The sequence below is a fragment of the Salvia miltiorrhiza genome, chromosome 4, assembly GCF_028751815.1.
Source record: "Salvia miltiorrhiza cultivar Shanhuang (shh) chromosome 4, IMPLAD_Smil_shh, whole genome shotgun sequence".
NCBI lineage: Eukaryota > Viridiplantae > Streptophyta > Magnoliopsida > Lamiales > Lamiaceae > Salvia > Salvia miltiorrhiza.
Genome location: NC_080390.1, coordinates 39,208,056 through 39,222,260, shown reverse-complemented (window position 1 = coordinate 39,222,260; position 14,205 = coordinate 39,208,056). Strand labels below are relative to the sequence as shown.

At 32.8% G+C, this 14,205-nt stretch overlaps 1 protein-coding gene across 1 annotated transcript; it reads right to left on the bottom strand.

Annotated features, from left to right (window-relative positions):
- Window positions 1-4,749: 4,749 nt before the first annotated feature.
- On the bottom strand, window positions 4,750-7,662 carry LOC131021577 (AP2-like ethylene-responsive transcription factor ANT). Its single transcript, XM_057950833.1, has 9 exons — window positions 6,768-7,662; window positions 6,261-6,657; window positions 6,105-6,187; window positions 5,991-5,999; window positions 5,814-5,902; window positions 5,649-5,722; window positions 5,502-5,552; window positions 5,321-5,397; window positions 4,750-5,238 (listed from the first exon to the last, which is right to left on the bottom strand). Exons 1-9 carry the CDS (start codon window positions 7,042-7,044, stop codon window positions 4,892-4,894), a joined length of 1,404 nt encoding a protein of 467 aa, XP_057806816.1. The 5' UTR covers window positions 7,045-7,662; the 3' UTR covers window positions 4,750-4,891.
- Between the last annotated feature and the right edge of the window lie 6,543 nt (window positions 7,663-14,205).

The window sequence follows — 14,205 nt, the reverse complement described above, 5'->3', positions numbered from 1 at the left end:
ACATACTATATTATATTTTATTCACTTTTATATCATTTGATGATATTTATATTCGCATACTTGTATGCATTCATGTAATATATAGTAAATTATATAAATGTTATAAGTTACATATAGTTTATGATTTAATATAATTGAATTATTTATATTGATATTGTAACACAATTATAATATAATATTTGAATTTGCTTTTGTTGAAGTTTAATTGATGAGACTTGAGATGTAGACAATGTTAATTATTTTGTGTAGTATATGAATAATTTTCTTAAACAAATTACATCTAACTTACAACATTAATACAACTTATTATATAATATATGAACATGTAAGTACGAGATTATAGATATAATCAAATAATATAAGTATCTTATAATTATATGATAGTGTTGTTTATATTAATATATATATATATATATATATATATATATTAATAACATAGTTTTATTATCATAATCATGTGATGTGAGTTACATAGTTATATTGTATAGTATATATAATTATGATTATTTTTCTAAACTAAATTATACCCAACTTATAACATAAATATAATTTATGAATATATAAGTATGAGACTATAAATATGATAAAATTATATACTTCCATGAGTTATACAATTTGATATAACTATTATGTCATTATTATATTTGTTAAATATTATTCATTATCTAAACATATTTTAAATAAATAAGTTATCAATTTTTTACCGTATTAAATTTTTTCGATTTCGGTAATACCGATTATTTTGGTATACCGTTAAAGTGCGGTATACCGTGAAAGTACGGTATACCGAAATAAAGGTACGGTAAAGGTTTTGTATATTCTCCATACCGTACTTAAGGTATACCGTATGTAAAGGTAAGGTAAAGGTATGAATTTTCTCCATACCTGAGGTAAAGGTAAGGTATAAGGTATGGTCGATTTAATAGGGTATACCGTACCGTGCCACCCCTAGATCTGCGTGTAATTTAATCACATTTATATATATCCTAAAAATTAATATAAAATTGTGTGTGCGTTGGCCAAGCGGTAAGGGGATAATGTCTAATGCCAAAGATCTTGAATTCGAATCCCTTATGACCTGACCTTTAATTTTCTTTATTTAATATTATTAATTTATCAAAAATATATATATATATATATATATATATATATATATATATAACCTAATTCTAATACCAAAACTAAAAGAAAATGGCGCACGAGCCTTAAGCTATGATGCACGGATTCTTAAAAAATTAGCATGTACGGCGAATCGGATTCTTTTAGGGTGCGATTCTCTCGGATTCTCGTCGGATTCGCACCCGATTCACCACGTGGCGTATCTTTTAAAATAATTTATACAAATAAACCGAATTCGCAAATTCCATAGGCGAAATTCACGTATCTCGTGTACGAAAGGCCTACACAAGGTTATTTTGATAATTTTATTTTCAATTATGACTTATATATTGGACTAATAATATTTGAATCGTTATATTGTTGCTCAATCAACTTATATAATTGAAAATGCTTAACTTTTGGGTAAAATAAAATGTAAAATACATATAATTAATTTAAGAAAAATTAAATTGTATATATTTTATAAGTATTATATATCATAAAATTTTAATAATTAGATGTATCCTTACCGAATCACACCCTATAATTTTTAAAAACCCGTATCCCCGTACTCGTATCGTATCGCCCCCGCATCCGCACCCCCGTACCTATGCAACATAGGCCTTAAGCAATAAATAAGCCCATACTAAAAGTCAAAGTGTGCCCACTAAGAAAAGTCAAAAGGGTTCAGCTACTCAATCTCTCGCCAATTCAGCAAAAATCACAAGTCAGTTCGAATTTGTTGGACGATATGGGCATCATGCTTAGCATCACGTAGCACATTTTTTTCTTCACAACTCAGGACTTCAAAACTCTTCTCAAAATCAAACATTTTCTCAAAAACCTATCAAAACTCATTAGAAATTTCATTAGATTTGAAATCATACCAATCAAGCAAAGAATTTACACTGAAACACCCAAAATATATGCGTATAAATACACCTAATCAGTGAGCTTGTTCAAGAACCTTCAATTGAGTTAGTGGGCTAGCCTTAAACGAATCGAGCTCGAGCTCAAGTAACACATTAATCAAGAATTTTTTTTTTAATTTTTAAAGAGTTTGAGCTCGAACATCTGAGCCGAGCTCGAGCACAAGTAACATATTAATCAAGAAGTTTCTTCTAGATTTCTAACGAGTTCGAGCTCGAACATCAAGTATACGAATATCTAATAATCCAAACTTGAGCTCAAGTTCGAATTCAATATTATCGAGTATCACACGAGCTGAGCTTGAACCGAGCTCGAGTTCGGTAAGCGGGTGACGAGCCAATCTCGAGCTCAAGTTGAAATTCAACATTATCGAGTATCACACGAACCAAGCTCGAATTCGGTAAGTCGGTGATGAGCCGAGTTCGAACATCCAAATATTTGAACGAGCCGAGCTCGAACATACTAGTATTCGGCTCGACTCGTTTACAACCCTACTTAAAAGATGTTCCTATAACAAAAAATTGTGATTAAGAATTTTCCTACAAAGTACTGTGATCTAGAATTGTAAGAAAGATTAGCTCCACCGATTGCGTATGCTCGATAAGAAGTTGGGTTAGAAATAACCCTTTCCATGTAAACTTAAATATTCCATTTGTCCACAAAAAATAGTCTCATAAGGAGATGACACGAGTTTTAATAAAAATAGTTAATGTATTGTGAGTGGAGAAGAAGTCTCACTTAAAAATAGTGTTAATAATGATAATTAGCTGTACTGTGAGTGGAGAAAGGAGTATAGCATGTGATAGAAAGTTTTATAAAATAAAAAGTGACTAATTTTCATGGACGAATGACAAAAATTAACTATTTTTTAATGAACAGATGAAGTATTTCCGATCTAATTCTCCCTACAATAAGAGCATCCACAACGCTAGGGAGGGGGTGCCGCCTCGATGCAGAATGCCGCGAATGTGCGCGCTCTGGTTTGCCCCGGGCTCAGCTAGACATAATGCATCGTGCCGGCTTGGTAGGAGTGAAAAGGTGATCGCCTGCATTCAACGCGCGAAAATTAAAAGAGAAAATAGCAATAGTGGAGCCTTTGCAGGTGTAGGAGAAAGAGAGAGGAGAGATGGAGCAATTGTAGGAAAAAAAAATGGGGAAGAAGAAGGAGAAAAAGAAAAAGAGGAGACCATGTGGGGCGGCGGGGGATGAGATCCAGTGTCCCATAATTTTATGTGTGCCACTGTATTCCATTCTTATATCTATTATTTTAAAAATATTTTTTATAAAAATAAAATTTATTATGATACTATGAATTATATTTAATTTTTATTTTAAAAAATTAATTTTTTTAAAAAGTATATACCATGACTTTGAATTTATCAACCTATTATTAACTAATAAAAGTGAAATTAAATGATAAAAAATAATTATATACCCTAGATTGATGGAATAAACCCTAGTTAATAATCACAAAATTAAACAAAAGCATATAAAGTTGAAATTGAAGAAAAAATATATAAGAAAATAAATAAAATTGAAAGTGGGACACAATTGAATTTTAATTTTGAAAAATAAAAATAGAATAAAATTAAAATAGAGATTTTTTTATATAAATTAATAATATTAAATAAAAAAATTTAAAGACCGCGTCACAGGAGACTTGAACCCAAAAACTTTGACTTTTAAAATAGAGATTATAGCAAATGAGATACTGGATCTCCCACTATTTTGTGTGTACCACTGTGTACAACTCTTAATTTATCTATTGTATAATTGTTTTTTATAAAAATAAAAAAATATTATTATATTATGAACTCTAATTAATATTTATAACTGAAAATTGAAATTTTAAAAAATTATATACCCTAACTTTGAATTAATGTACCCAAATAATTAATTATTAATTCACATAAATATAAAAAAATAATTATAAACCCTAATTGGATGAGTGAACCCTTGTTAATTATCTTTTTATAATATTAAAGCATAATAAATTAAAATTGAATAAAATATAATTAAAAATTATAATAAATTAAGAGCGGCACACGATGATACACATAAAATAGTGGAACAAAGGATCCCATATGAGATTATAGTGCCTCTTTACAGAGTCTTTCAACTGTAGATGCTCTAAACTCTCGTGTTCCTTGATTTTGAGATTTGCTAGGAATGTCTGCAACTTAGTAAAGATTGGGCTGGAGTATTTCCAACTCCTAAAATATTAAAGGCCCAACAAATTCTCGAAAAGGGTAATTTTATATATAGTCCTTTTTTTTACTCACTATATCCTCTCATTTCAAAATATATATACATATTAACAAATATACTTTTGTACCCCTACCGCCCCAAATTAATTTTTTATATATCAATATAGCCAAAAATATTTAACAAATTAATAAAACCCCCAAATCATCTTCCCGTCAAGTTTCGGTAAACAAAAATATGTGTTAAAGTTATTAATATTTATAATTATCAAACGAACATTTATTCAAAATGTATAAAAAGCAAAGCAAAAACGTCAATCATTTTGTGTTATGGTGGAAAGTGGAAACTTTCCTTTCTTTCTTGACTTTTATTTTTCAATATGCAGTGTGTGTGGCAGCTTTGAGGTGTGGTTTAACGGAATTTTTTCAACAACATTAGCTTGATAATGTAGGGTTTGTTGTTTTAGGTTAAAATGTTAACTTAAGTTGTTTATATTTTCTCTACTTGCATAATATAGTTAATCGCCCTCTCATATGGCTAATGTTGCAAAACTTTATACAGTCAAAATGTTAAGCCTCATGCGGATTGCCCTGTAATAATCGAATCGAATCGAACTAACCCGAATCAAAACTTACAAAATCTTGTATAAAAGATTACATCAAGTGCTCGGGAACACATCCGTCCACGCACAATCGAGCGCAGAAACGTCGGAGGCGACTTGAGGGGTCGTAGGGGGGAGTGAGTTTATAGGAACTAAGGAACTCAAACTCCCAACTCGATCCTTGTCGTGATCGTGGCATGCAGCCACTCTCCAATCGGAGATGTGACGAGCGGAGAGGGCGGCGGCGTCTCTTTTCCGCCGAGCGATCTCCCCCGGGAGAAGGCTGTCGCTCTCCATGATCCGCTCCACATCATACTGCGATATATCAAAGTTGGTCACCGCGTTTGCACCCCTGAATTTGATGGCAGCCACATCATATGCCTCAGCAGCTTCTTCTTGGGTGCCTGAAATCAAATCGTCACTCCACTTTTTATTACAATACCACATAACAACTACTCCCTACTTCTCAAATTTCTTTAAACTCACTAAATGTTCCAAGATAAAGATCTTTGTTTCCTGCAACTCTCCCAATCCGAGCTTGCCAACGCCCGTGCTGATGATGTCTGCTAACAACAATATAATGCAGGCTAAGATTTCTACATAATACTACTATAAATTTTAAATAAACAAATTAATATTGTTGATATAAGCAATTGATTATCTAGACCTTGTCACTCCTCTGTATATGGAAGCGCCCCTAGAGAAACCACTGCTCCTCCTACAAAATCAAGTTTAAAAAAAAATAAATTAAAAAAGCCTAAAATAATGGGATGAGCATTCTTTAAATTTTGAAGAAAGTGGGTGTGAAGATCACCTTCTTAAATGAGCAACGTATTCTTGTCTGCTCATGTTCTTCATATCTTGGACTTCTTGTTGATAATTTTCCAACTGCATTGACTTAAATATGCTTAATTTCTAATTTCTATGACATTTGCAAAAAATAAATGCTAATTGGAATAAATTGGCCAGAAAATCACACCGGAAAATTGATATGTGTGGAAGGCCCCCAATACTTGATTGCTGCAAGATCATAAGCCCTCGCCGCCTTCTCTTCCACGTCATAACCCCCTAAAATGTAGATTCTAATTATATCAATGTGTGTAGCAACACAAGTGTAATATAAAGGTTGAAAACAGGAATTTATAATAGGAATTACCTAGATAAACTGCAAGTGCATTCATGTTATTAGCCCCACAAAAAAAGGAAGCAAGGTTTAGTAAGAGCATGATGTTAATAATAAAGATTAGTGCAAGAAAAATAATTAACAAACCTTGTCTTCCCTTCCTGCTCTGCCCTTCTTTCTTACAAGTGTTATCCCATAAATGAGCTTCATATCTACCTGTCCATCGATGCCTAATACAAAAATGCAGCATGTTACACTCAAATCTTGAAAAACAAACATAATGTAGCAAGAAAAATATGCAACCTTGTGACTCCTCTGTACTGAGAGGTCCTTTGGCCGAAGGTGTCGATGGACTTCCGATGGAGAATCTGCTTCTGATGAGGCTTCTCAAGCACCCTTTTCTTGCTCTCAAGGGCAATGCAGTTTGCAACATTGGCTGGGATTTGGTCGGAAGCGGCGGCGCTAGCAATGGGGCTCATCGACAAGCTTAGTGTGTGCAGATCGCCGTACACATTTCTTGAATCCCAGCTGGCTGCCATTGCTGGGAGCTCCAGATTGTGAGTTTGTTGATGTTGGCTGAGGAAATCTTGGCCGTTGATTGCATGATTTTGAGGGTACATTGTATGTAAACTCAGAGCCATTCCTTGTCTGTCACACCCTTGATAGTTATGGGTCCCCATTGTTGTGAAATCCATACCTTCTTCACGGTAAAAGTTATTCAAATTAAACCACAGTATATTCCACAAATTCTACCTCAAAAAAAAACACACACACACACAGTATGTATATATGGAAGTGAATATTAGAAACCTTGTGGTTGAGGCCTATTGATGGCTTCCATTGGGCACAATGATCCATCTTGTTTAAGTGGCATTATAGAATTGAAGCAAGAATTGTCACTTCCACCGCCGTAGTAAGTGATTCCGGGGAAGCTGAAGCTAGACGAGAAGGTTAGCGGGAGGGCGTCGGCGGCGGTGCGCGGCGGAGGTTGGTGGTTGTAGGCTGAGCCATCCATGGTGGAAGAGAGAGAGAAGCCCAACCAATTGTTATCTTGGTTGCTGTTATTTTCGTTACTCATGGCCTTCATTTTTGTTTTTGTTTTTTTGACTATGGAACTGTTTACTCAATGATGCAAAATGTCAAAAGCAAGATATTGTAGGAGTGAAAAAAAAGAATTTGTGGGTGAATGAAGGAAAGCAAGTCAATGATTGGGCACAAGTAAAATAATCATGGCTCCCTTTGTTTCAATTCCCTCCAGTTTGAAACGAGTACATGTTTAGTTTGTTTTGTAGCTACAAACTTACGTTGAAACGAAATGGAGAGTAGAATCTTGCCAAAGCAAAGCAATGCACTTTGTTTTGCTTTTGTACAAGGCCCTTAAAACTTAACAAAAAGAATGAGCAATATTTCATTTCATAGGGATCTGCGCCTGAGAAAATACACCAGCTTCTCCTTTTGCTTTTCCTCCTCTCCACCTCTCCTTTTCATTTTACCCTTTCTATTCGCATAAATCCGTAGGAGTTGCAGTGTGTGTGTATACTTCAACGCCTACTTTTTTGGCCTCAAGCTTACCAATTAATTACGGCTGCAATTTTGCCAAGTTGAGAACATCAGTTTCTGCAGAATAACAGCTCCTTGTTACCTTGAAAAACCGCTTGTTAATTCAACGTAACATAACATCCACTCAGTCCTATGCAATACAATACTGTGACTCCTTCTCCTCTCTCTCTCTCTCTCTCTCCATGATTCTCCACAAGAGGCTGTCCAATAATTAATACGATTTGACGCATCGAAAAAAATGGGTGATCTTAACGCGCATCATATGCCATTCATTTCATCGTATAAATGTTCGTTCTATATGATTAATGATTATGCTGAAATGAGCTTGTCCCACTGCCACTAACTAGATTCATTATTGTCCCTTTTGTTATGCTTAAATAATCGACTTATGTCTCACTAATCATACGACAAAACGGTTTGTCATATGTTTTTTTAATACTTCATTTTCAAATAAATCTAGATGCATTAGCAGCAAAATTCATATTCAGTTCAAACTCATCAACATTTTTTAAAAAAATATTTATTACACTCACTATAGCCCTTTAGGTGACTCTAAACCCTGACTTATTTGATGGGGAAGGAGCATCTTATCAACAGAAGATTGTGCTTTGTCGTCAATTCAAATTCATCAATATTTTTTTCTTTCGCTTGAAAATTTCAGTCCTAAATCTAAACTTTCGATTTGCAGACAAGCCCGTTGAGTCAAGAAGTTTACAAATTTATGGTACAAATCGGGATCAATTTTTTATTTTATTTTTACTTGAAACTAGTGTACCTCCCGCACGATGTGCGGTGATTATAGTTTAAATTTGTATATGATGAACGTATATTTTATAATTACTAATTTAAATTAATAAAATTAAAATTTGATACAAAATTTGTCTCTGCAAAGTGATCCAATTTTCTAATATAAGCATGTAATTTATATAAAACTATACTACGTTCGTCCACCAAAAATATACAACGAAATTAGTCTCTGCAAAGTGATCCAATTTTCTAATATAAGCATGTAATTTATATAAAACTATACTACGTTCGTCCAACAAAAATATACAACAATTACTCGATTTAACGTCCACTAAAAATATATAGCTTTCTTTAATTTTTTTAAATAATATTTATAAATTTATAATAATAACAAATAAGAAAATACAAACACATATATAGATTCAAAAAAATTAGTGAGATAAATCTAGATAGTTTTTTAATATCAATAATCACAAAATATTGAAACTTGTTTTAATACACATCAAAATAATTATTCTGATTTTAAAAAACACGCATTAGAATGATCTGAAAGTCGGGCTTCCCAGCTTGGCTTTCGGATATTGCTCGTCGTGATTTAATATAAGTTTTTTTCCCTTCAAAAAAAAATATTTTATTTAATAAAAATAATTCTGAACAAATCAGTGGTGCATTAAAATGGTCCATTGTAAAATAAATCTTGAATTTATACTTATTTTGCATATTCTACCTCAATTTTAAACCTTTGCGAATAAAAATTAAATTCTTATAATTTTTGCTTTAGGTATTTCCCAGTACAAAACTAAAATATATAGTACCCTTTATTGTCAGTTTTTCTGCTTAATTTCACACTAAACAACGTCGAAACACTCATTCTCTATTGGATCTTAATCAATTGTGGTATTCGCGTCATCTTTTCGATCATCATAAAAATAAAAGTTCAATTATTTAACGTTAATTTTTAAATAGTCAATTATATTAGTATTTCTAATATTAAATTTGTTGAGTTTATTTAGATATAATAATCAATTTTGTTATTAAAAAAAATGGCGGCCCTAAAAACACAATTTGATTAAAAAAAAACTTGTATCTTAATTAAATAAAAATAATAATCACTTCCAATTGATTTACAAAATTTTGTGATTTATAAAAAGAGTTAGTTATATCATTAAGAAAGAAAAATAAAATAAAAATAAGGGTAAATATCATATTAAACCTTAAATTATACCCGCTTTATCAAAAATACCCTGAAACTTTTGAAATGCTCTCTAAACCCTCAAACTATCAGGATTTTATCAAATATATCCCGCATCTCTTTTCCGGCCACCAGAAATGTGACGTGGCTCGCCGGATGCCACAGTGTAATTTAAAACCTATTTTTTTTAATACATGTCATTTTTTTATTCTTTTTTTTTTAGTCAAAATCGGGCCAATCAAGGAAATAAGTCTCCTCACTTCAAATCAGCGTCGCCTCCCTCTTGGAAATCCGGCGATCCGACGCCTCCGTCCCATCGGTGGCTCTTCGCCCCCTCCCTTCTCGCCAGACTCTCTCCCTCTCTTCCTTTCTCTCTCCATCTTCATCTTCTTTATAGATCTCTTATAATTCAGCGGTGCACCAAATCGAGCCCTAGCTTTCCCCTTAAATCACAGGCCGTAGCCGCCCTGAAATTGGCAGGGTAGTGCTCGACGTTCCACCTTAAACGAGCCCTAGCTCTCCGCCGACTCAGGCGGAAATCGCCGATCCTCATCCTCCTTCTCCAGTGGTATAGGCCGCAACCTCTGCAACTTCCCATCAGCTCTGCTCTCTCTCCCTGTGTTCTTCCGGCGGACAACAAGCCTGAGGCTGCCACTTTCTTGCCGTCTTGGTGCCATCGTCGGAGGCTTCTTTGCCTCGAAGACCAGGGCAGACGACGGCGGGGGTTCGCTGCTGCTTGATATACAAGCGGCGGCGACTGAAATTGTGGGCTCGCCTGCTGCAGTCACCGAGAATTGAGGGCGAGGCGACAGCGGCGGCCAGTCGCTGCTGTCAGCCGGACGTTTGAGAAGGCGGTGGCTGTGCGCGTGTAGGGTGAAAAAGGGAAGATGGAGATAGATAGAGGGTGAGAGGTGAGAGTAGTGGGTGGCCGGAGAGGCGGCAACCTTCACGGGGGAGTGAGGAGGCGCCGCCGCCAGTTTGTGTCGGCAAGTGTGTGTGTATGTTGTTGTGTTTATCGCGTGTGTATGTGGTTGTTTGTGGAAGAAGTATATTACCAAGAACAAGAACAAAGAGAGAGAGACGGTAGAGACTAGTAGATGACATGGATTAAAAAAAATGACATGGATTAAAAAAAAATAGAATTTAAATTACACAGTGTCATCCGGCGAGCCACGTCATATTTCTGGTGACCGGAAAATAGATGCGGGATATATTTGATAAAACCCTGATACTTTGAGGGTTTAGAGAGCATTTCAAAACTTTCAGGGTATTTTTGATAAAGCGAGAATAGTTCAAGGTTTAATATGATATTTACCCTAAAAATAATGATGCGGTTTTTTTAAGAGGAACATGCGGTTTTGTTGAAAATGAAATCAGCGGTTTTTTGCTAAATTGATTTCTAAATTTTTTACTCAATTTCCAATTATATCCTTCTAATTGAATTAAATTACATTTACTTTGCTTTTTTTATATATATAAAGATTTCAGCCATAAATCTAATTAAACCTTCGGCTTTCAAACTAGACTGCCGTATCAGGAAGTATACAAATTTTTTTAGTGTGTGCACATTTTTATTGATAATCATATTATTTCAACAAAAAATAAGTCGTGTCTTTGTAAATCAAGGTATAAATATATGTACTTGACGTATTATATGCAATTTTAGTGTCATTTGAACCTCAGTTTACGTAATAAAACTTTATATGAAATAAATTGATTACACGTATTTCCTAAACAAGTAGTAGTATCTAATTTTAGTTCTATCGGATTCAGCCTATTTTCGATTCTACGTGCATGAGAGGATAGCTATTAGCTATAGACTGACGTCTCTAACTAATTACCAATACTATTTCTTGAATTCGATTTTACATTAAATTTAGATTTAGGATTCTGTTATTCACTAGATATATGCAAAATCTTATCTTAGATGTGTGATGATACAAAGACATAATAGTACAGGCATACAGCTACTGCTGCATAGCTTAAAGCTACGAATCTTGGTTATCTCACCAGAAGGGGGACAAGGCTAAACGATGCCGTCTGGGCAAAAGTCTTCTTACATTCACAAAAGTGTGTGATAACACAGAAACTCAGCAAATGGGTGTGTAAGAAAAAGAAAAAGATAAAGAAATCAGAGTTTGACCAATGCATGCTTTTTGGTGCTCTTTTGAAGCTTTTGGATTTGTACCTTTCTAAAGAGGTGCACCCAAAGTTTGAATGGATTACTATCCAAATCTGGTATATATTACTCCCTCCGTCCACCAATCAACTACTCATTTGATGGTCGGCACGGAAACTAAGAAAGCTGAAAAAGATGGTGTAAAAGTGGTGTAAAAGACTAAAAGGGTAGTGTTAATATATTTTGATTACTTTTACTAATCTTTCATTGGCTATTTGACATTATTTTAATGCCTTGATTTATTAAAGTGTTCTTTTTTTATATAAGCTATTTCTTTCTTTCTTTTTTTTACTCTTTAATTAAATAAACTGAAAAATGGAAAATAAATAAACTGAAAATTCGAAAATAAGTAAATAAATAAACTGAAAATTCAGAAAATAAATAAACTGGAAATAAATAAATAAACTGAAAATTCAAAAATAAATAAATTAAAAACTGGAAAATAATTTTTTTTGAAAATAAATAAACTTAAAGTTCAAAAATACATAAATAAATTGAAAATTCAGAAAATAAATAAACTGGAAATAAATAAATAAATAAACTGAAAATTTGGAAATAAATAAATTAATTAAAATCTGGAAAATTATTTTTTTAGAAAATAAATAAATTAAAGTTCGAAAATAAATAAATAAACTGAAAATTCAGAAAATAAATAAACTGGAAATAAATAAATAAACTGAAAATTCAAAAATAAATAAACTGAAAATTCAGAAAATAAATAAAATGGAATTAAATAAATAAAGAAACTGAAAAATTCATAAAATAAATAAACTGGAAATAAATAAATAAATAAGTAAACTTAAAATTTGAAAATAAATAAACTGGAAAATAAATAAACTGGAAATAAATAAATAAATAAATAAACCGAAAATTCGAAAATAAATAAAAAATTAAGAAACTGGAAATAAATAAATGAATAAATAAACTGGAATTAAAATTTTCAGAATATAAATAAATAAATAAACTGAAAAATAAATAAACTGGAAATAAATAAATAAACTGAAAATTTGAATATAAATAAACTGAAAATTCAGAAAATAAATAAACTGGAAATAAATAAATGAATAAATAAACTGGAATTAAAATTTTCAGAAAATAAATAAACTGAAAACTGAAAACTGAAAAATAAATAAACTGGAAATAAATAAATAAACTGAAAATTCGAAATAAATAACCTGAAAAATTCAGAAAATAAATAAACTTGAAATAAATAAATGAATAAATAATCTGGAATTAAAATTTTCAGAAAATATATAAATAAATAAACTGAAAATTAATTTTTTTTTGAAAATAAATAAACTGAAAATTCGAAAATAAATAAATATATATATGAAAATTCAGAAAATAAATAAATTGGAAATAAAATTATCAGAAAATAAATAAACTGGAAATTTAAAATATCCTACTCCATTTAATTAACATCAAAATTGGATTAAGTAGACAAGTAATGGTAGAGTATGGTGGGTCCAATTGGTAAAGTGTAGTAATTTAAAAAGTAGGGGGGGTATATATGTCCAAAAAGCAGAGTAGGTAGTTAATTGGTGGACAAAATTTTAGAGGCAAATGAGTAGTTGATTGGTGGACGGAGGGAGTATATGGTACACTTCCTAAATTTTTAGTAAATCATCTTAATTTGTGTGATATTGTTTTAGATTCTATACTGTTTGCTTAGTTTCTCATCAAAACATAAACAGTAAGAAGTTTACAATATTTGAGAAAAAAAAAAGTATAAAAAATTACTAGTACAAAGAATTTGGATTACTTTTTCTGTGATGCATCTTCTATTGGTAATCTGAAGGCTAAGCGGAAGCTCAAATAAGATAAACAAAAGGGTAAGCGGAAGCTCAAATAATTAAGAGCACCGGCATCCGTTGGGGCTCATTGTCGGCTCAAGTGGGCCATGGCGATGAGCCCGCCGATGCAAAGGAGGGCGACTCGAGGTGCGGTTTCAAGTGAACAAGACAAAAAATGTATTCCCAACGGCTGAAAAATGGCTTGTGACGCTCGGGGCAGAAGTAAGGAGTGATCTCTGGTGCACAAGATACGGACAAGGAGCGGCTCCTATAAGTGCTTCGAAGCGGAGGGGTATATGAACGAACCGAAACACTTGAAAGAGAGGGATTCCAAGAATATGCAGGATGAGACTGCATATTCGAGGATAGCTTAAATGATTTGATTGGTTCAACTCATATCAACAAGATGCATCTTCTTTTTTAGTGACCACGTGAAAGAAACTCCAAGATTAAGCGTGCTTAACTTGGAGTAATTTCAGGATAGGTGACCCCCTGAGAAGTTTTTCGAAGCGTGCGAATAAGAATAGGTGACTCCCTGGGAGTTTCTCGGGAAGCGTGCAAATGAGGACAAAAACACTCTAAAAAAGACTCGTGTTGGTATGTGGGGACAACCGTTAAGTCTAGAGTCGGGTTTTTACACGGCTATTTCACCCATTTCTTTAAAACTTTCTTTTTTCACCTATAAATGACACATCTCCCCTACATCATTTCTTCAAGCTTGTCTTCTTCATTTTTTTTCTTTTCTCTCTCATTTTTTCACATAGCAAAATAGCTTCG